Genomic DNA, 22,786 nt, shown 5'->3' with positions numbered 1-22,786 from the left:
CTCGAACAACGATGCTTCTTAAGGTGCGTTCGGCTGGAGCAATGTAGCGATTGCGTCAATCTTTATTTCAAAAGAAAGCTCACATATCGGGAATCTTTTTGGGGGGGTCTGTTTAAAACGCGAGCCTTTGTGCAAACGTAAACCGGCGTGATTTAGTCGCCGCCCACATATAAACATATCGTTGTTGTTCAACAAAGACACTCGAACAACGACGCTTCTTTGGTTTGCGTTCGGCTCTATTTAATGGAGCAATGTAGCGATTGTGTCAATCTTATTTCAAAAGAAAGCTCACATATCGGGAATCTTTTTTGGGGGGTCTGTTTAAAACGCGAGCCTTTGTGCAAACGTAAACCGGCGTGATTTATTCGCCGCCGACGCGACATGTTAACATGTCGTCGTTGTTCAACAAAGACACCCGAACAACGACGCTTCCTTGGTTTGCGTTCGGCTCCATCTAATGGAGCAATGTAGCAATTGCGACAATGTTTGTTGCAAAAGAAAGCTCACATATCGGGGAATCTTTTTTTGGAATAATAATATATAACAAAGATCTCATTTGGAATGGAGATCTTCGTGATAGGTGAAGCTCGAAACCGATACGAGTTCCGAAACGCATTTCGCCTTTATTACCCAACACATTACGGATTCCTACGTTACTTACACCAAATTGTTCCGCCAAATTACAACATTACGTAATGACATATTTCTTTTCGTTTTCAGTAGCGCTAGAACGATCAGTGATAGTTTGATATCGGGCTTCGGTAACCCTTCGTTTAAAAAAAGCAGTCACCAAAAAGATTTTCAAGAGTTCATGTCAAAAACTGTCGTCCTTATTCCCCGAATACACTACTTATCTCTAGTAACTTACACAAAATTGTCCTTAAATTGCCAGACTAACTATTTCGTATGTATTTGCGATTCAAGAGAGAGTACGATCTGTGGGTTGGCTGTGGTTATGGCGGCCACGAATTTTCTTGGCTCCGTCGCTATCCTACTGGTATCGCTTGTAATTCTTTCAAATCTCAACAATACCTCTGAAATCTTATCAAGAAACACCTCTGAGTTCAATTTGTCTGGATGGATCAGCAAATACAAGTTACTGCTGATCGGTAGCGAAAGTTTTCTTACTTCTACTCGATCGTCAAGATCCGCCATCTTGAATCCTTATGATGTTCATCCTGGTCTACCAAGGCTCATCTGTAATCTGTTGCTGCTGGGTGGTAATATATCGCTTAACCCTGGTCCAAACTGGAAATTTCCCTGTGGCATATGTGCGAAACCTGTCAAATCCAACCAAAGAGGCATCCAATGTGACTCGTGTGACCTGTGGTTTCATTCGTCATGCTGCCAAATTGGTAATTCAACCTATAACTCCTTGGCTAATTCCTCTTGTACATGGATCTGTCCATGTTGTGGCTCATCTAACTTTTCAAGTGGATCAATCTTCACCTCATCATCCAACTCCATAAGTATTAGCAACTCATTCACTATTCTATCAACTAATCATGATGAACCATCAAATTCACGTTCTACGCATAGTCTTTATAGTCCTCTTCTTGTCACATCTACCCCGGTTAAACGCTTCAGGAAAATCACTAGACTCAATTGTATTGAAATCAATTGTGACAGCATAAAGAGCTCTGAACGTGCAGCAGTTTTTGCCAGCCATGTTAGTATGTATAATCCTGATGTTATTTTTGGGTGTGAATCCAAACTCAGCCCAGAAGATCCAACATACTCGTCCTTTCCACCAGACTACACAGTATATCGTAAAGATCGATTGGATTCAGGAGGTGGAGGTGTGTTTATTGCCATCAAGCACGACATCCCATCATTTGCATCACCGAACCACACTATTGACTCTGGAGACGAAGATGAATCATTATGGGTTTCTGTAAAGCTCGCCAAACAAAAGGAACTCTATCTGTGTTCTTTCTACAAACCTCCCAAGGCTACTACATCACGTATCGACTACCTTTCACATGCTGTTCTCAAAATTTTCGACAAGAATAAAAAATCTCACCCTAACATTGTTATTGCTGGCGATTTTAACTGTGGAGACATAAACTGGAACTCTGACCCTCCTTCAATCACTAACCATGCGTCGGCACCCATGATGAATTACCTACTGGATTTTATCAGCAATAACGCTCTTACTCAACACGTCCTACATCCCACACGCCCAGCTTCTCTTAATACTTTGGATCTGGTGTTATCGTCATCTCCTGCTCTAGTATCCGATGTCAGAATCCTCCCAGGTATGAGTGACCACGATATTGTGTCTTTTTCTATCACCTGTAAGCCTCCAAGGCTAACAAGTCCCCCCCACAAAGTTTATATGTACGATAAAATGGATGTCGAGGGTCTCCATCGTGATGCTATGACCTTGGCTAGTGAGTTCTTCTCTTCATGTGAGTCTAGGTCAGTGGAGTCAAATTGGTCGCATTTCAAGAACGGTCTCTTATCTGCTGTTGAAAAACATGTTCCTTCCAAACTGACCAAGTCGAAACTTTCTTTACCTTGGATGTCACCAACCATTAAACGCCTTATGAGGAAACGAGATTCTCTCCTCCTTAGAGCTAAACGTAGTAACAACAAAAGCTCAGAAGTATGGCGTGCTTACCGTCAACAGAGGAACAAAGTCGTCAAGGCTCTCAAGGTTGCACATAACAACTATTTGAATGACGTGATAGGCGAAAGTTTGCAATCAGATCCCAAGAAATTTTGGAGATATGTTAAACGCTCAAGATCAGAAAATGTAGGCATTCCAACTCTCCGTAAGGATAACATGCTTTTTATATCAGATGCAGATAAAGCTGAGGCTCTTAACCATCATTTCCAGAGCGTTTTCACTAGTGATAATGGTCAACTTCCGGATCTGTCGACTTCTAGTTACCCTACAATTAAAGATATTATCTTTACCGAGCCTGGCATTCGTAAGCAGCTTGAAAGTCTCAATCCATCTAAGTCTGTTGGACCGGATGGTCTTTCTCCAAGAATCCTCCGTGATCTATCATCTGAGATCTCAAATGTGCTCACGTTTATCTTCCAGCAAAGTTTTGACTCAGGTATTTTGCCTGAAGACTGGTTAAAAGCTTTGGTAGTCCCTGTCTTCAAAAAATCCAGCAAGGACAACCCTGAGAACTACCGTCCCATATCCCTGACTTGTATATGCTGTAAAGTTATGGAACATGTAGTGCTAAGCCATCTGAACAGTCACACTGCTATGAACAACATCTTATCTGATTTGCAACACGGTTTTCGTTCTGGTTTTTCTTGTGAGACGCAGCTTGTTCTTACTACTTATGACTGGGCTACTTCTCTTAATAATCAAGGCCAGGTTGATGCTTTATTACTCGACTTCAGTAAAGCCTTTGATAAAGTCTCGCATTCCAAACTTTTGTATAAGCTCCGTAGTTATGGTATCTGCGGTAAGACTTGCCAATGGATCACTAGTTTCTTATCTGTTAGAACACAATTTGTCTCTGTGAATGGTACCCACTCCAGCTGTACTCCAGTGACCTCAGGCGTTCCTCAAGGTTCTGTGTTGGGTCCGGCGCTCTTCCTCTTGTTCATCAACGACATTACTCTCTGCACCAGGTCTCACCTACGTTTATTTGCTGATGATACTGTAGTCTATCGCAATATCAGGTCTGCAGATGATCATCAAGTGCTCCAGCAAGACCTGGATAACTTAACTAAATGGTCAAATGATTGGCAAATGGAATTCAACGTGTCTAAGTGTCATCTGCTTTCTATCACAAACAAGCGCAAACCATCCTTGCATACTTACTCCATCAACAATAAGTCTCTATCCAAAGTTGCAGAGCAAGATTACCTTGGAGTACGCTGTTCCTCCAATCTTCGCTGGGGCCCCCACGCATCTAAAATCTCGGATAAGGCAAACAAAGTTCTTGGTCTTCTTCGCAGGACTTTGAAACCATGCAGTCAGCTAGTTAAAGAGAGAGCATACTTTACCTTAGTAAGACCTATTCTTGAATACGCAGCTCCAGCTTGGAACCCTTATACTGATACCGATGTCAATCGCCTGGAACAAGTGCAAAAGAACGCTGCACGGTTCGTCACCAACACATATGACCCGTATGCAAGTACCACAAAACTTGTTAAAGACCTATCTTGGGACACTCTTGAACAAAGACGTTTAACTAGTCAGGCTATCTTATTTTATAAATTTCATAATAGTCTTATATATGCTAAATTACCTGATCTTGTCACGCGATCAACCAGATCCACCAGGCGCAAAGAGCTGTATTATAACCAATTGCAAGCAAATACCCTAGCTTTCAACTATTCTTTTTTCGCTAGAGCCATAAGAATCTGGAATTTGCTCCCCAACGACGTCAAATCAATTAATACCCTTGCCAAGTATAAGGCTGCTGTTCAGCCTGCAGTTAGATCTCTACAAGTACCTAGCTACTTGCGCAGGCTTTAGATCCCCAACCCATTAGCTGCTTAGTTTGTTTGTTTATTTATTATTCATTCATTTATTTATTTATTTAGCTATTTATCTATTTATTATTTATGTATTTAGCTATTTATCTATATCATTTATCTGCAATTAGATTTAAAGTGCATGTTACTTGTGTTAGCATTTAGATCCTCAATGGTCCTTTCCCCTTGTGGCGTTCTGTGCTTCTGTCTACGCCGGAGTCCTCTGCAATGCTTTGTTGAAGCGGTTGCGAGTGATTCTGGTGTGGATGGGGGTGTGGAGCGCCGTAGGGGGAAGGGTCCATTAAATATTTCGTTTGTCTGCTTGTTATTCACTACTAATTTATTTATTTGTTTATTACCTATTTGTCTCAAGTATCTATCCTGTTTTCTTATTTTATCTATTTACTTATTTATTTATTTATTTACTTATTTATACATTGATGTTTGTTTTTGCTACAGTTACTCTTTAATACTCTTTGTATCATAATTATACAATAATTACAATATTTACTTATACAGTTACTCTTTAATACTCTTTGTATCATAATTATTCGTTATTATTTGAGCAATACTTATTGTAATTATTTTAGCTCTATATGCCTCCTAGTATTAGCGAAAGCTACTTATAGGAGTAATAAATCGAAGTATCGAAGTATCGAAGTATCGAAATGCGAAAGTTTGTCAAGGTGCTTGGGTACTCTTCTAAAAAAGCCGTAACGACACAAATTCTAGACAAAATCGTCGCTCCGTGCTGGGTAAAAAAAATCGTCCTTTCGAAAAATCGGAGTTGACTAAGGATCAACTTGCTGGTCGCTATTCCGTGTCGTTTATAAAATACGACCCGCGAGTTGTGTTTAGCAAGTCGCGAGGCTTCCTGTTGTCAAGGCGCGAGCGTTCCGCGAGAAAGGCGCGAGCTTTCCGTTATTTAGGCGCGAGCGTTCCGCGAGATTGGCGCGAGCTTTCCGTTATTAAGGCGCGAGCATTCCGCGAGAAAAGCGCGAGCATTCCGCGAGAAGGCCGCGAGCTTTCCGCGAAACGGGCGCGAGTTTGGCCAAACTCGCGGAAAACCCTAAGGTACGTTTTCGCGTGAGTCGTCACATTTGTTATCTTACCATGAGCGAGTTTGATGAAAAGTGCTATAGTAATAGATTTGTTATCTTACCATGAGCTAGTTTGATGAAAAGTGCTATAGTAATAGATTTGTTATCTTACCATGAGCGAGCTTGATGAAAAGTGCTATAGTAATAGATTTGTTTTCTTACCATGAGCTAGTTTGATGAAAAGTGCTATAGTAATAGATTTGTTATCTTACCATGAGCGAGTTTGATGAAAAGTGCTATAGTAATTAACCCTTGAATGTGGAAAGGTAATAGATTTGTTATCTTACCATGAGCGAGTTTGATGAAAAGTGCTATAGTAATAGATTTGTTATCTTACCATGAGCTAGTTTGATGAAAAGTGCTATAGTAATAGATTTGTTATCTTACCATGAGCTAGTTTGATAAAAAGTGCTATAGTAATAGATTTTTTATCTTACCATGAGCTAGTTTGATGAAAAGTGCTATAGTAATAGATTTGTTATCTTACCATGAGCTAGTTTGATAAAAAGTGCTATAGTAATAGATTTGTTATCTTACCATGAGCGAGTTTGATAAAAAGTGCTATAGTAATAGATTTGTTATCTTACCATGAGCTAGTTTGATGAAAAGTGCTAGAGTAATAGATTTGTTATCTTACCATGAGCTAGTTTGATGAAAAGTGCTATAGTAATAGATTTGTTATCTTACCATGAGCTAGTTTGATGAAAAGTGCTATAGTAATAGATTTGTTATCTTACCATGAGCTAGTTTGATAAAAAGTGCTATAGTAATAGATTTGTTATCTTACCATGAGCGAGTTTGATGAAAAGTGCTATAGTAATAGATTTGTTATCTTACCATGAGCTAGTTTGATAAAAAGTGCTATAGTAATTAACCCTTGAATGTGGAAAGGTAATAGATTTGTTATCTTACCATGAGCGAGTTTGATGAAAAGTGCTATAGTAATAGATTTGTTATCTTACCATGAGCGAGTTTGATGAAAAGTGCTATAGTAATTAACCCTTGAATGTGGAAAGGTAATAGATTTGTTATCTTACCATGAGCGAGTTTGATGAAAAGTGCTATAGTAATAGATTTGTTATCTTACCATGAGCTAGTTTGATGAAAAGTGCTAGAGTAATAGATTTGTTATCTTACCATGAGCTAGTTTGATGAAAAGTGCTAGAGTAATAGATTTGTTATCTTACCATGAGCTAGTTTGATGAAAAGTGCTAGAGTAATAGATTTGTTATCTTACCATGAGCTAGTTTGATAAAAAGTGCTAAAGTAATATATTTGTTATCTTACCATGACCTAGTTTGATGAAAAGTGCTATAGTAATAGATTTGTTATCTTACCATGAGCTAGTTTGATAAAAAGTGCTAGAGTAATAGATTTGTTATCTTACCATGAGCTAGTTTGATGAAAAGTGCTAGAGTAATAGATTTGTTATCTTACCATGAGCTAGTTTGATAAAAAGTGCTAAAGTAATATATTTGTTATCTTACCATGACCTAGTTTGATGAAAAGTGCTATAGTAATAGATTTGTTATCTTACCATGAGCTAGTTTGATAAAAAGTGCTATAGTAATAGATTTGTTATCTTACCATGAGCTAGTTTGATGAAAAGTGCTAGAGTAATAGATTTGTTATCTTACCATGAGCTAGTTTGATAAAAAGTGCTAAAGTAATATATTTGTTATCTTACCATGACCTAGTTTGATGAAAAGTGCTATAGTAATAGATTTGTTATCTTACCATGAGCGAGTTTGATAAAAAGTGCTAGAGTAATAGATTTGTTATCTTACCATGAGCTAGTTTGATGAAAAGTGCTAGAGTAATATATTTGTTATCTTACCATGAGCTAGTTTGATGAAAAGTGCTAGAGTAATAGATTTGTTATCTTACCAAGAGCTAGTTTGATAAAAAGTGCTATAGTAATAGATTTGTTATCTTACCATGAGCTAGTTTGATGAAAAGTGCTATAGTAATAGATTTGTTATCTTACCATGAGCTAGTTTGATGAAAAGTGCTATAGTAATAGATTTGTTATCTTACCATGAGCTAGTTTGATGAAAAGTGCTATAGTAATAGATTTGTTATCTTACCATGAGCGAGTTTGATGAAAAGTGCTAGAGTAATAGATTTGTTATCTTACCATGAGCTAGTTTGATGAAAAGTGCTATAGTAATAGATTTGTTATCTTACCATGAGCTAGTTTGATGAAAAGTGCTAAAGTAATAGATTTGTTATCTTACCATGAGCGAGCTTGATGAAAAGTGCTATAGTAATAGATTTGTTTTCTTACCATGAGCTAGTTTGATGAAAAGTGCTATAGTAATAGATTTGTTATCTTACCATGAGCGAGTTTGATGAAAAGTGCTATAGTAATTAACCCTTGAATGTGGAAAGGTAATAGATTTGTTATCTTACCATGAGCGAGTTTGATGAAAAGTGCTATAGTAATAGATTTGTTATCTTACCATGAGCGAGTTTGATGAAAAGTGCTATAGTAATAGATTTGTTATCTTACCATGAGCGAGTTTGATGAAAAGTGCTATAGTAATAGATTTGTTATCTTACCATGAGCTAGTTTGATGAAAAGTGCTAGAGTAATAGATTTGTTATCTTACCATGAGCTAGTTTGATGAAAAGTGCTATAGTAATAGATTTGTTATCTTACCATGAGCTAGTTTGATGAAAAGTGCTATAGTAATAGATTTGTTATCTTACCATGAGCTAGTTTGATAAAAAGTGCTATAGTAATTAACCCTTGAATGTGGAAAGGTAATAGATTTGTTATCTTACCATGAGCGAGTTTGATGAAAAGTGCTATAGTAATAGATTTGTTATCTTACCATGAGCTAGTTTGATGAAAAGTGCTATAGTAATTAACCCTTGAATGTGGAAAGGTAATAGATTTGTTATCTTACCATGAGCGAGTTTGATGAAAAGTGCTAGAGTAATAGATTTGTTATCTTACCATGAGCTAGTTTGATGAAAAGTGCTATAGTAATAGATTTGTTATCTTACCATGAGCTAGTTTGATGAAAAGTGCTATAGTAATAGATTTGTTATCTTACCATGAGCGAGTTTGATGAAAAGTAGATAGATAGATAGAAACTTTATTAAAGTGTCATAAACAACCTCTAGCCGGGGATAAGACCCCTACTAATTGGGGGACACAAAAAAAAGATAAAATTATAAAAATTATACTGATTATTAAAAATTTAAAATTGTAGATTCTTACTGATAAAGCTAAATAAATATATATATATATATATATAAATACATGTAAATTGATTGTAATCTATATGAAATTATGAAAAAAAATTGACTAGATTTAAAAATTATCATGCGGAAAGTGCTAGAGTAATAGATTTGTTATCTTACCACGAGCTAGTTTGATGAAAAGTGCTATAGTAATAGATTTGTTATCTTACCATGAGCGAGTTTGATGAAAAGTGCTATAGTAATAGATTTGTTATCTTACCATGAGCTAGTTTGATGAAAAGTGCTATAGTAATAGATTTGTTATCTTACCATGAGCGAGTTTGATGAAAAGTGCTATAGTAATAGATTTGTTATCTTACCATGAGCTAGTTTGATGAAAAGTGCTATAGTAATAGATTTGTTATCTTACCATGAGCTAGTTTGATGAAAAGTGCTATTAGTAATAGATTTGTTATCTTACCATGAGCTAGTTTGATAAAAAGTGCTAGAGTAATAGATTTGTTATCTTACCATGAGCTAGTTTGATGAAAAGTGCTATAGTAATAGATTTGTTATCTTACCATGAGCTAGTTTGATGAAAAGTGCTATAGTAATAGATTTGTTATCTTACCATGAGCTAGTTTGATGAAAAGTGCTATAGTAATAGATTTGTTATCTTACCATGAGCTAGTTTGATGAAAAGTGCTAGAGTAATAGATTTGTTATCTTACCATGACCTAGTTTGATGAAAAGTGCTATAGTAATAGATTTGTTATCTTACCATGAGCTAGTTTGATAAAAAGTGCTAGAGTAACAGATTTGTTATCTTACCATGAGCTAGTTTGATAAAAAGTGCTATAGTAATAGATTTGTTATCTTACCATGAGCTAGTTTGATGAAAAGTGCTATAGTAATAGATTTGTTATCTTACCATGAGCGAGTTTGATTAAAAGTGCTATAGTAATAGATTTGTTATCTTACCATGAGCTAGTTTGATGAAAAGTGCTAGAGTAATAGATTTGTTATCTTACCATGAGCTAGTTTGATGAAAAGTGCTATAGTAATAGATTTGTTATCTTACCATGACCTAGTTTGATGAAAAGTGCTATAGTAATAGATTTGTTATCTTACCATGAGCTAGTTTGATGAAAAGTGCTAGAGTAATAGATTTGTTATCTTACCATGAGCTAGTTTGATGAAAAGTGCTATAGTAATAGATTTGTTATCTTACCATGAGCTAGTTTGATAAAAAGTGCTAGAGTAATAGATTTGTTATCTTACCATGAGCGAGTTTGATGAAAAGTGCTATAGTAATAGATTTGTTATCTTACCATGAGCTAGTTTGATAAAAAGTGCTAGAGTAATAGATTTGTTATCTTACCATGAGCTAGTTTGATGAAAAGTGCTATAGTAATAGATTTGTTATCTTACCATGAGCTAGTTTGATAAAAAGTGCTATAGTAATAGATTTGTTATCTTACCATGAGCTAGTTTGATGAAAAGTGCTATAGTAATAGATTTGTTATCTTACCATGAGCTAGTTTGATAAAAAGTGCTATAGTAATAGATTTGTTATCTTACCATGAGCGAGTTTGATGAAAAGTGCTATAGTAATAGATTTGTTATCTTACCATGAGCTAGTTTGATAAAAAGTGCTATAGTAATAGATTTGTTATCTTACCATGAGCTAGTTTGATGAAAAGTGCTATAGTAATAGATTTGTTATCTTACCATGAGCTAGTTTGATGAAAAGTGCTATAGTAATAGATTTGTTATCTTACCATGAGCTAGTTTGATGAAAAGTGCTAGAGTAATAGATTTGTTATCTTACCATGAGCTAGTTTGATGAAAAGTGCTATAGTAATAGATTTGTTATCTTACCATGAGCGAGTTTGATGAAAAGTGCTATAGTAATAGATTTGTTATCTTACCATGAGCTAGTTTGATGAAAAGTGCTATAGTAATAGATTTGTTATCTTACCATGAGCTAGTTTGATGAAAAGTGCTATAGTAATAGATTTGTTATCTTACCATGAGCGAGTTTGATGAAAAGTGCTATAGTAAGGGGTGCTATTTTCTGCTCATATGTTGTGGTAAATTCTTTATCAACCTGCAAAAGTCAATAGTACAAATCACGATAAAAACAGAATCAACCAAACAGATGACAACAAATAAACAGAGGCAGTGACACTTGATTCAGAGCTTCAGTATCCTGGATGAATAACTCCACAGTAACAGTGGTACCACGGCCACCCTCTAACAAAGGCAAACCCTCAGGTACAGTGATGTATACAGTGGTACCAATGTTGGGTATCTCATTGGTAATGGTACTGCCGGCCTTAGCGGCATTCTGTTCTTCCTAATGTTGATTCCGTGTGGAGTTTGCATCAGTATGACCTTTTCTAGTGACTTCAACATAGTTCCATGGTTGTCTGGTTTGGTCGTGGTTTGGAGTAAAGAAGTTTCCTGTTGTAATGACAAGTCACGCGATACACATCCGAGCACCGTGTGCAATAAATTCAACATGGCAGCATTCACAATGCGGTCATTTGTCTGACTCGTAAATAACTAAACATTACATATGTCAAGTGGTATTTGCGGAGATCCTGCTATTCTGTCATAATACGTTTTTGTGTCACTCCTTATTTTTTATCATTTCCTGTTTTATGATTTGAAAGCTCATCATGGATGGAGCCAGGATTTGTTCTGTGGCAGGAAGGCTGGTTCCTCTGTCCATCTTTAAGCATGTGTTGGTATAGTAGAATATTTAAGACAAAGCCTTATTGGGTAGTGGGGATAAGAGTGCATAGTGTATGCCTTTTGTCAGGTCCTGATAATTGGCTTGTATAAAATAATCATTGAAGCAAAGCTGAAAGTTATTGAAATGTTTATTCTCATTGTCAGCTTTAGCTCTGGCTTTTTCGGTGCGACATCACTTTTGACACCAAGTCTGACCAACACAAAAAAAGCTTCTGTCAAATGTCAAACATAAGCTTCTGTCAAATTTCAAACATGTCAAATTTATGTTGCTTTCACTAGCATCTGTTCATTTGTTTTACAACCAAAGAGTCTGTACTCATGTCGGTACTTTGACTGGTTTTAGAAGTAATTACAACAGAAAAACACATTTGAAACTGGAAAATGGTGGCCGTGAGTCAGAGGTGGCCTCTGAATGCAGTGTTTGGGTTTGTGACTTGTGTGGTTACTCAAAGACACTGTCAACAGTATCAAGATGGGGAAACATAATAGCTGACAAGACGCTGGCAATACACTGAAGGCATGAGCAATGCTAGTGCTATTTGTACCCCGCGTAGGGATGTGCAGTGAAGCATTTCATCACCATTACCATTGTCCTGTGGTCAACAGAGCAAGATGGTGCCATCAGTGCTGGTGGAGTAATGATTATATGTCTGATTGTTGGTGCCTTACCGACATGACAATTCTCAGTGTCTCTAGCACGAGTGCCAGCACGTCATCAGACGACTGTGTTGCCATTGCTAGCAGCCCATCCATCATCTGCCGTAGGTAGGGCACGAGTTGCTGGGTGTTATTTGACTTTTTTAGGTGCTCACAGAATCTGAAAAGAGGATGTCCTGTTTAATATCTGGAGAGCTTTTATATGAATAATAATTGGTTCAATATGATATTCCTTGCGTTGTCCAAAAAGCTGTAACAGACGAGCATTCAGACCTGTAATGCCCACCTATAAGGAAAGGGTCATTATTAAACGGCGGGAGGGCTGCTATGTTTTGGGGGATGGTTGAAATATTTTGAGCGTCAATTTGAGGGTTTCAAATTTTGATACAGGGTTTAGGGAAGGGATTTGTTTTTTTGAATAGGTATTCTGATCAATTTCTGTACCTCCTAAAAGTCTGGAATTTTCAAAACTTTTCTGGGGAGAACACCAGACCACCTACAAAATATTTAAATGAATGTGATGTGCCTTCTGCTTGAACTTTCATGACCTTCGTTTGGCTGGCATTGAAAATCATTATCCCCTAAAGTGTGGCCTCTACTATTTTTATCTTTTGTGTTTTGGTTTTATTAAAGTTCTTAAAACCTTTCACTTATATCAATCTAGCCAAAAGAAAACATAGATGACCTTTCAAATTCTGAAAAGGGCATTGAATTTGATTGATATTTGAAATTTCCAAAGACCTTTGAAAATTTTCCTGGCTGCGCGAAAGGAGATTGGATTAAGTGAATTATTCCAAGTTAATCCGTTAAAATTCAGAGACGGCAATACCACAAAATATTGGCAAAGCGTTTTCTATTGCAATGAATCGAAGAATAATTTAAAATCGACAATTATATGCAAAAAATAAAATATCATTTTGTTATAGGTTTCAAAAACGCTTGTGAGAATGTCGCCATTCTTGACTGCCAATGCAGCGCACGCACACAGTGCAAAAAACAATTCAAAGACTACAAAACATCTGCTAAATTTTGCAGATTTTTTGTTAATAATCATTTGACTACCAAGATGAGATATAATGATGATAACAAAAACTCTAATGCCAGGTTTATGAATATAACTTTGATCTCGGAAAAGCTACACTCTATCTATTTTATTTGGATAATGTTTGTCTAATGTGCATCTCGAATCCAAAATTAAAAAACATTTTAAAAACAAAGAAAATAAAAACAGTGCCATAAAAACCGGCCATTTTAAAGCCTATTTTTTAGAAACACTGCTCCATCTTTTTTTGCTTATTAAAAAGGAACTTTTTCTTTTGTAGTTTGTTCAATGTCATAAATAAGATAAACTTGAAATTCTCTTTAAGACACTGTCTTTTTTAAAGAAAGATAGAAGAAGGAAAAGAAATGTGAACAGATGGAAGCGATAAGCAGCGTTAGAATTTTTCTGCCTTTTTTTGCTTATTTTGCCATATTGTGCCCTTATTTCCTTCATTCTTCAAAAATGCCAAAACACGTTTGCAGCGTTGAAATGTTATGCAGCACTTTATGATAACTACATCACGCCCCTACTTCGAGAAAAAAAATATTGAGGTTTTCTATTAGGTTAGAAAAATAGTATGACTATTTGTCAGAAACTACGATAATCAAACTATTATATTCCAAATTCCGGATACATACTTAAGAAATAGCAGTAAATCTAAAACAAAGTTTCGAGAAATTCCTTGTTGAGCCAGGCTTGTGCAACACCGTGCGCAAGGCCTTATATGGACTTTAACTTTCATCAATGAATTTACAAATTTTGATTCATGTCAGATTCCCCCCCTAAAGGCTGTACTGCATTCACTTGCATCATGGGCACTATGAAATTTGATTATTTTGATTGTCAGTCAAAAGGGTATTTTTCCTGAATTGCTTATCATAAAACAACAGAGGTGCTGCGGCACTAGAATTTGAACAGGTCAGGTCAGGTCCTTTATTACCTTGAGTTAAGATCTGACCCTTTTCATAAAAAAATTACACATTTCTTGACCAGAAATGGGATGGTACTTATGTTTGTCTGCTACTTACTCATAGACAGCACGCACAGAGCATATCCGCACAGCAGGAAGCTGATTATTCTGCAAGCCACTGACAGAGGCCTGGAGAAAGCTGAACCATATAGAGAACAAAATTAACACTTTTTGATTTGATTAAGCTGAACCATATATCGACCAAAAGCATTCTTTCATTTAACTTAGCTGAACAACATAGTGAACAAAATTAATTTTGATATGACTAAAATAATTACCATCAGATGTTACCATCTGCCTTCTATTGTTGTTACTTATGCTTCAAAATAACTTGTATTTGCAATGGGAGGGTGCATGCCAAGGGGACAATTTAAAATTAGTTGGGCGAGAGCCTGCCTTTTTTCAAGCATTTACCTTTTTTTTGTATTTGGAGGTTGACATATATATAGTTTATATAGAATCAAGGGTTGGGTATTTTTGGTAAGCTAGATATTTGAGGTATGAAAATTTTGGCTCTGTCAGAACCCCTGGTCATGTTTCGATGTCTACCTGTTTAACAAAGCTGGGTTCATCATAGGAGTGAAACGACTGCCGACCCACAAGGCTTGACCAACAAGAAATGGAGAAACTGGAAACAAATCACAAATATCTACCTACTCTATCATGCAATCCTGGGTGAGGAATATCAGGCCCGAACCAATAATTTTTCTTGGGGGAGTGTGAAATCCGAAAAAAGTGGACATAATTTTTCCGGGAAGGGGGGGGGGTACCCCCTGGATACAGGCCTGAATATCAATTACTTTTTAATAACAATACAAAAACTAGAAGCTATTAAAAACTGTACTTAAGTAGGACTTTTGAGTTTTCAACTATTAAGAATCACAGAGTGGTCAATATATTTTTTCAATATTTTTACTGTATGATCAAAGGAAAGTGACATAAGGTTGACATGATAGTATGTCAATGATAGTTCGATGGACATTCAATGTCACATGCTCATTTAGCACGCAGGAGGGTTGGCTTTGCCATTGCCAGCACTTAAAAAATACAACTTAGTAAACACAAAGCAAAACAAAATTGTGTAGCTAATGAAGCAACTGGTTACTGACTATCTATACTATTATATGATATAATTCACAGCACAAACCTGATTCTTGAAGGTCGACTAACACAACATTGTTGAGGAAAGCCACAATGTCCTCACTAGATATCTTATCGATAATAATTGACTTAACACACCCCATGGCCAGCATACAGGCTTCATGAAGCTTCCACCTACAAATACATTACTCATTACATGGTGTATTCTCATGTAGATAAAATACACCAAAAACTGGAATTCGACTCTGCCAGAGTATTCATTGTTTTGGCACGAGATCACGACAGTTTGGGCTATTTGATTCTATTCTCATGTAGATAAAAATGCTAATGTGAAAAACAGTTTATCTTATGAAGACAAAAAGTGCCTGTCTCAGCATGCACACATTTCCCACAATCTTTTTTAGAAATACTAAATACAGTGAAACCTCAATTCAGTACCTCCCATTACCTCTTTTAAGCCCCCCTCTCTTATAATAAGCCCCCTATACACCCCTTTTGAACCCCCCAAAAAAGCCCCCCCCAACCTCTTTTAAGCCCCTAAGTCTCCCTTTCTATCACTAAGCCCCGCTTTAGAGCCAAAAATGTCAAAAAGCCCCTTCCTCTCCTCATACGAAGCATACAGTAACAAGTGTGATTCAATATTTTTTTCAAGAACACTAGCGATTTTTGCTGGGGTTAAAAGTAAAAAGGACACAAAATGCAATAAACTAATAATTACATTATATAGTTTGCAAAGATTTCTCATTGCTACATATTTGTATGTGCTACCCATTATATATAAATTCTGGAAAATTCTTTTGAAGAAATATGAATTTCAAGCACTCCTTTTGGGGTATATACTATAGGTATACAATACTGTAGTTTTTTCTATTTCAGAATGGTCTTACCAGTTTGTGTCACCCTTTCTTTTGCAGTTGTTGGCCTCATCTACATGCCGCGTCACCGCACTGGCCAGCGTGACAGCACCCTCATTTTTAAATTCTGCTGAAACTGCCTGGAAATGATCAAGCAACAAACTGTGGGTACCAATCCTGTCCTCATCCTACCAGATAAGCCACTTATTGATGGCAAAAAAGATTAGTTTGAGATATTTTTCTGCAATCTGGACAAGCAAATAAGCATTTCCCGGTCAGTGTAGAAAGTGCTAGCCCTGTTTTCTTTGACCGGCGACTTTTAGTGTAGAGTTGGGACTCAAATTGCTGAAAAACACATATAATTTTACTACCTAGAAACAAAAAACAAAAAGGCAAACAACATACAAGAGCAGTGTAAGTCCTACCATTAAACTTGAGTTTGATATTATCCTAGGTTACTGTACTTCAATTACATATAAAAATAAGACTGTCGTTTATATTTTTGCTGTAAATCTTGACATTGTCGATAAAACTTGTATTTAGAAATCAAGTGTAAACAGCGACTTTTCGGCTTTCTCTTCCACTTTCCCTGTACTTATTAAATAACTGCAAGTTGAAAAAAAAATAGCTGCGAAAACACATAAACACATAGTACCTACCGTAGATAGCACCACTTCATTTTTGTCTTTTACAAGTTTTCGGATTTTGAGCTGGATTCGTGCCGTTTCCATTCAACAACCAAACTTGTATTTAAGTTATCTATTTCTATGCTTCTCTACAAGATTTTCACCAAGCTTGCACAACAAGACAAGTTTCCATCATGTTATGTGACCATGTTTTATTCTATAAATGTCTATATTTTAGATCTTAGCAGAATTCACCTGACATGATGAACGATTTGTGGGACTTTTGGGTTGCACTTCACTGGCTTCTATTTGCTGCTTTCTGATTGGATATTGGTGCGTGCGTCAGATCTATGAATTGCATTTGCTTATTGACTCTTATCAATGGAAGAATCCACTTTGTTTCATTCCAAAGAAAAGGCTATAGGTGTCAACTAGTGTACCACATATTTCTGAAATCCTTATAAAAACACTGTCTTACCAGTAATACATCCTGGGCAGCAATCCGAACTGAGTAGGAGAAGGTATCATCATCTTCATCTTCCACAAACTGATTAGGGTTACTTGACCAGACTTGGATCTGACACAAAGCAAGACAGAGCTTTATTCGTGATGCTGGAATGGTGGTGATGATGGTGATGGTAGTGGTGATGATAGTGGTGATGATGGTGGGGATGATGGTGATGATGATGATGATGGTGGTTGGTGTTATTGTTTGAGTTGTTGACCAGCAAGTTTGTGAGATTTATTTAGATTGTGTAATAATTATAATGCTATAAGTGACAAAGATAATAACAGCACAGGTAGCACAACTCTACCGGCTTGTCATAATATGCTTGCCACAATGAATTTGGCAACCATCGAAATGCGGGAGCGCAAAAACATCCTGTATACATTTTTTGCTCTGATTTTGATGTTAATTTTGGACATACCTCACGTTCCGTGCACAAAAATACACTTCCTCCAGCTAAATCGCGCTCAAATCACGACGACATCCTCACAGATAGTTGGAGTCCAACCAGACCAAACCTCAGCGTCACACGACTTTCCATTGCAGAGGAATCCGGCAGAATATTCGTCTTTTTTTTTGTCGTAATATGCTTTCCAACAATGAATTTGGCAACCGTCAAAATTGCCTCGTCCCCGCGAGCGCAAAAACATCCCGTGTACTTGTGGCTGCGTAGATTTAGAAAGGGTAAAAAAAGGTGCCTAACTAGTTTTTCTTGCTCGGATATTCTTGTGTACATTTTTTTCTGCTTTGATTTTGGTGTTAAGGGCATGGTTTGTGCCCTAGTCTACGTGTTCGACCACAGCAAAAACCTTTTTGAGATTAGTGCAGACTTATTTCGGCGCTCCCTCCCATGGAAGGGGTACCTTTTTTTGCATTTGCGGGGACGAGGCAATTTTGACGGTTGCCAAATTCATTGTTGGCAAGCATATTACGACGACAAAAAGTCGAATGTTCTGCCAGATTCCTCTGCAATGGAAAATCGTGTGGCGCTGAGGTTTGGGCTGGTTGGACTCCAACTATATGTGGGGATGTCGCCATGATTTGAGTGTGATTAAGCGGGAGAAAGTGTGTTTTTGAGGATGGAACATGAGGTACGTCCAAAATTACTTTCCTACCTTTCACTTCGTTTTGGTAAAAGTTCAAATAATGAATCTTGAAAAAGGTGCTATAATACCACCAAAGAACACGCAAAAAGTAAACATAAACACAACACTAGACCACACACGTCTTTTCAACAAGTTTTTTTATTTTTATTTTTAACTAATTTTGTTTTTCACACTATGTTTACCGTAAATATTATTAGGGACAATAAAGAGCTTGGGCTACCTGTGATAACAGTTGGGTCAAGGGTGGATGTTGACAGGAAAACTGCTAAAAGGTTTTATAGATGGTAGTGTTATAAAAGGTTTTATAGATGGTAGTGTTATGATGCTGTACCTGATCCTCTGTAATCTGCATGTACAGAAGCAAGAAGTATATTAATTCATTCAAAAACTTCTTGACAGTTTTCCTGAAGCGGGGTGTCTCTATCAAGCCATGGATAAACTCAAATACACTAAAGACGAGGTTCTCAAAGCCAAGAACTTCCCCTAAACAAGAGAAAAAACATCAAATATTGTAAATAAATAAGAAATAAAACAAATAAAAAAAAACAACACAAAAACAACAATAAATAAATGATTGAGTAAACAAATACAGGAATAAAGGAATGAATTATTTATGTAAAATTATTTAAACATGTAAATATATAACCTGGCAGATGTAGCATGGCAGGGTGGGAGGCGTCTTGTCTGACCAAAGATTATGATTCAACTTGTTGGTTTTACATAAAGTTGCCGTCATGTACAACATTTTTTATGACGGAAGGACAACCAGAGAACCCAGAGAATTTGGAGAAAATAGATTCCATAACATAACAACATTATAATGGATACAAGATGTTGTTACCATCATAATAGACACAGGCTGTTGTTACCATCGTAATGGACACAAGATGTTGTTACCATCATAACAAACACAAGATGGTTACCATCATAACAAACACAAGATGTTGTTACCATCATAACAGACACAAGATGTTGTTACCATCATAACGGACACAAGATACTGTTACCATCATAACAAACACAAGATGTTGTTACCATCATAACAGACACAAGATGTTGTTACCATCATAACAGACACAAGATGTTGTTACCGTCAGAGTCTACAGGATCGTCGGCCTCCTCTGTGTCATTAACCACGGTCTTGACGTAGCGATCGGCACTGTGGGTCAAGATGCTCCATACATGTGGCAAGATCTCCATAATGTGGTTCCCCATTTGTTTAGAGAAGTTTTTTACAAGGGTAGCAAGAGCCTGCAAGATATACATAAACTAATGACAAGCCAGCAAACAATCAGCATTATAGGGAACCACAGCGAAAATACTGGGACCAACACTACTGCCCTTTTAAAAGAGTCCATACTGTAGTTAAAACAAAGTGTATTGAGCTTTCTTTTATCACAAGATGAACTGAGCCAATAGAGACGAGGTATAAAGCAGGTGGTGGAAGAATAGGGACATGTTTTGGTCCTGTCATGCAGCGTAATGGTCCACCTTTGAATTCAACTGCTTCATAGGTATATAGGCAATAAGCACTGAAACACAAACACAGTGCGAGCTTCTATTTCAGGCAAACTATTTGCAAATAGCAGAGATTCACAAGACTCTAGAATGCTTTATCCTAACCAACAACGGACTCTTGATGGTATGCACATTTAGCTCACACTGTACAGTATTTATGTGTCTTTAGTCCTTTCTTAACAGCACGTACCATAAAATTCCAAACAGGGCTATTTTAATCCTAAGCAGGAGGATAATTACTTTATTTCATTATATGTTATTGTATTTGCTGTTTTTACCTTCAAAACTTCCATCTTCAGTCCACAGTCTGATGTAAGACTGTCTGGCACACCAAGGGCCTGTGTGAATGCCTGGATGAATTGAGGAAGGACAGGAAACAGCAAAAGCTTGGGGGCATCCTGCGGTAGAGATTTTAATAGAAGATTTGTGTGTTTCTTTAGAGGAATAATAGATAATTACCTTACATGTGATTAATAAAATAATACCTTAAAAGAACTCCATACATTGAACTACGGAACTGTGAAATAAACTATTCCACACAAAAAGTGTAGGGCATGAAATGGTGTTGTTCTTTCATTCAAACAGGGCTTGAAATATAACGAAGGTGGTATTTGAAATCTAGTCACTTTTTAAACACAGCAAGTCCAAATATGTGAATTTAGCTACTTCTGGAAATGTAATCCAATATTTGCATGACCTAACACAAATCAAACATGGTGGCATTAACTTTTTCTGTTATGTGTTTTTATTAAGTCAAGGGGGTAGTGTTATTTAATTCCTGCTAATGTACCTTTTGGTAATCAGACATGGCACAGATCAGGCCAGCACAGGTGTTGAATATATCTACTGCTCTTGATCGTATTCTCACACTGTACACCTAAAAATATAAATAGGGCACACCATAGTGTAGTGCTATATTTCACAACATTAAAGAAAAAAAATATGAGAATACAGGAATACAGTGACTATAATTTATGGAGTTAAGTTTTTATAGTGCAATGACAGACAAACAAGAAACCCTGGTAGTTAGAAAGAAAAACAGTTAGTTAGTTAGCAAGGAGTAGGAATTGACATTCCAGTATCAGCTCACTAGCCAGAATTTTTAGTATGTGTGTGTGGGGCCTGGCTGCGAGGGTAAATAAGGATTGCTTGTTTTGCATTATTAGTAGGGTATATACCTGGTCTTGTACAAATATTTTGTACATCTCTGGAAGAATAACCGGGGCAACCTGGGGCATCTGAGCATCAGTCACCTCACGACAAAACTCTGAACAAACAAATAATAGTGAGGTATAAATAAACAGAATAAACATCAAAATTTATATGATCAACGTTGTGAGCTCAAACAGAGTTCAACTCTAAACTGGAAAAAAACCTATTAAGTGGAAACATCTTAGGGTCCTGGCATCCTACGCAGTTCTGCTCAAGGTTAAACCAATCAGCTATCGAGCTATGATTTGGGGTTTGCACGGAGCAGATCTGCGCGGTTTGAGCCAATCAGACATTAAAGATCTCGGTGACATTAAGGAGGTGTTGACATACAATAACCAGACTACTCTGTATGACATAAATATCTGGTTATTACATGTCAACAGAGGTCAAAGCCTTTGTTAATTCTCAAACAAAAGGTAAAACAAAATATATGAAAGTCTCTGAACGAAAACACCTTCCTTTGACTAAAAAAATGCAAGCGCAGGGCTGCGCTTTTTGTCTTGTGACCACTTGCAATGATAAGCACTCCAACTCGCGTTGCTTCACGTTATAGCCGGCTTGATCATTCTGACTTTATTTTTGATTTGATAAGATAACGTCTGGTTTGCTAACAGTGGAGTGCAAAATATCTTGAAAGATTAGCACAAAACGGGGCAGTTGTGCGCGAAACACAAGTTTTCCCATTTCGCATTAACTTTCATAACTATATAGTTGTAGTATTTATGTATGTTAAGAACCTTGAACATTACGTGTTGGGCTGCCTGTGTTATGTTTATTGTTGTACAGCGGTTTTACCCCGTAGAATCTCTAGGGGCAGCCATCTTGCTTAGTTTTCGGTTTAGTTTTACAAGCTGTAGATTTATGTTGATTAAAGCCTCAGTTTAGAGGCATACCTTCTACTACAATTTAATCAACATATTTTCTGAAGTCCCATGGATAAAGTACTGCGTCCTGAACGCCTAGAAACCGATCCAAATAGCAGCACGGCCCAGAAGGAATGGCTCCATTGGAAAAGGACCTTCGAGAATTTCGTACAAGTTCTACCTCAGACGGGCCTGGACAAGTTGACCGTTTTAACTAACTTTGTTTCTCCAACACTCTTCCAACACATCGAAGATTGTACGGAATACGATGCAGCAATTGAGGCGCTACAAGCCCTTTATGTTAGACCACGGAATGAGATCTTCGCTCGCCATCTACTTGCAACGAGACGCCAGCAACCATCGGAAAGCTTAGATGAGTACTTGCAAGCTCTGAAAACACTGAGTAAGGACTGTGATTTTAAGAGTGTAACCGCAGCGCAGTACAGCGAAGAGAGCATACGGGATGCGTTTATTACAGGTCTGCAATCCAACACAATCAGGCAACGATTGTTGGAGAACAAAACACTTGATCTAAAGACCATGTTTGACCAGGCTCGAGCTCTGGAGTCAGCTATGAGGAGTTCAGAATCATATGGAGCACCACAGATACCTATAAATGCAGCACTACCTTGTAACAGCACCTCATTGTCAGCAGAACAGCCTGACGAGTCTACTGTAGCTACAATGAAACCCGATAAAGCTACTTGCTTTTTCTGTGGAAACAAGAAACACCCTCGACCGAAGTGTCCTGCCCTGGAGGCTATTTGCAACAAGTGTCAAAAGAAAGGCCATTTTGCTAAAGTTTGTAAAGGAAAGGCGGTTCCA

At 37.1% G+C, this 22,786-nt stretch overlaps 1 protein-coding gene across 1 annotated transcript in view; it reads right to left on the bottom strand.

Moving 5' to 3' along the window:
* Positions 1–22,786, bottom strand: part of LOC5512221 (importin-9) — a 60,443-nt gene that overhangs the window by 15,605 nt on the left and 22,052 nt on the right. The window contains exons 6-17 of the mRNA XM_048733452.1: positions 21,065–21,153; positions 20,677–20,763; positions 20,165–20,284; positions 19,460–19,619; positions 18,700–18,851; positions 17,233–17,331; positions 16,162–16,268; positions 15,321–15,448; positions 14,723–14,801; positions 14,232–14,312; positions 12,174–12,321; positions 10,776–10,854 (exon numbers count right to left, since the gene is read on the bottom strand). Coding sequence (XP_048589409.1) covers positions 10,776–10,854; positions 12,174–12,321; positions 14,232–14,312; positions 14,723–14,801; positions 15,321–15,448; positions 16,162–16,268; positions 17,233–17,331; positions 18,700–18,851; positions 19,460–19,619; positions 20,165–20,284; positions 20,677–20,763; positions 21,065–21,153 — 1,329 coding nt within the window. The remainder of the gene's footprint in view (positions 1–10,775; positions 10,855–12,173; positions 12,322–14,231; positions 14,313–14,722; positions 14,802–15,320; positions 15,449–16,161; positions 16,269–17,232; positions 17,332–18,699; positions 18,852–19,459; positions 19,620–20,164; positions 20,285–20,676; positions 20,764–21,064; positions 21,154–22,786) is intronic.

Source organism: Nematostella vectensis, chromosome 10, assembly GCF_932526225.1.
Source record: "Nematostella vectensis chromosome 10, jaNemVect1.1, whole genome shotgun sequence".
Taxonomy (NCBI): domain Eukaryota; kingdom Metazoa; phylum Cnidaria; class Anthozoa; order Actiniaria; family Edwardsiidae; genus Nematostella; species Nematostella vectensis.
The sequence above is the reverse complement of the archived record's forward strand: the minus strand, read 5'-3'. Positions and strand labels throughout refer to the sequence as shown.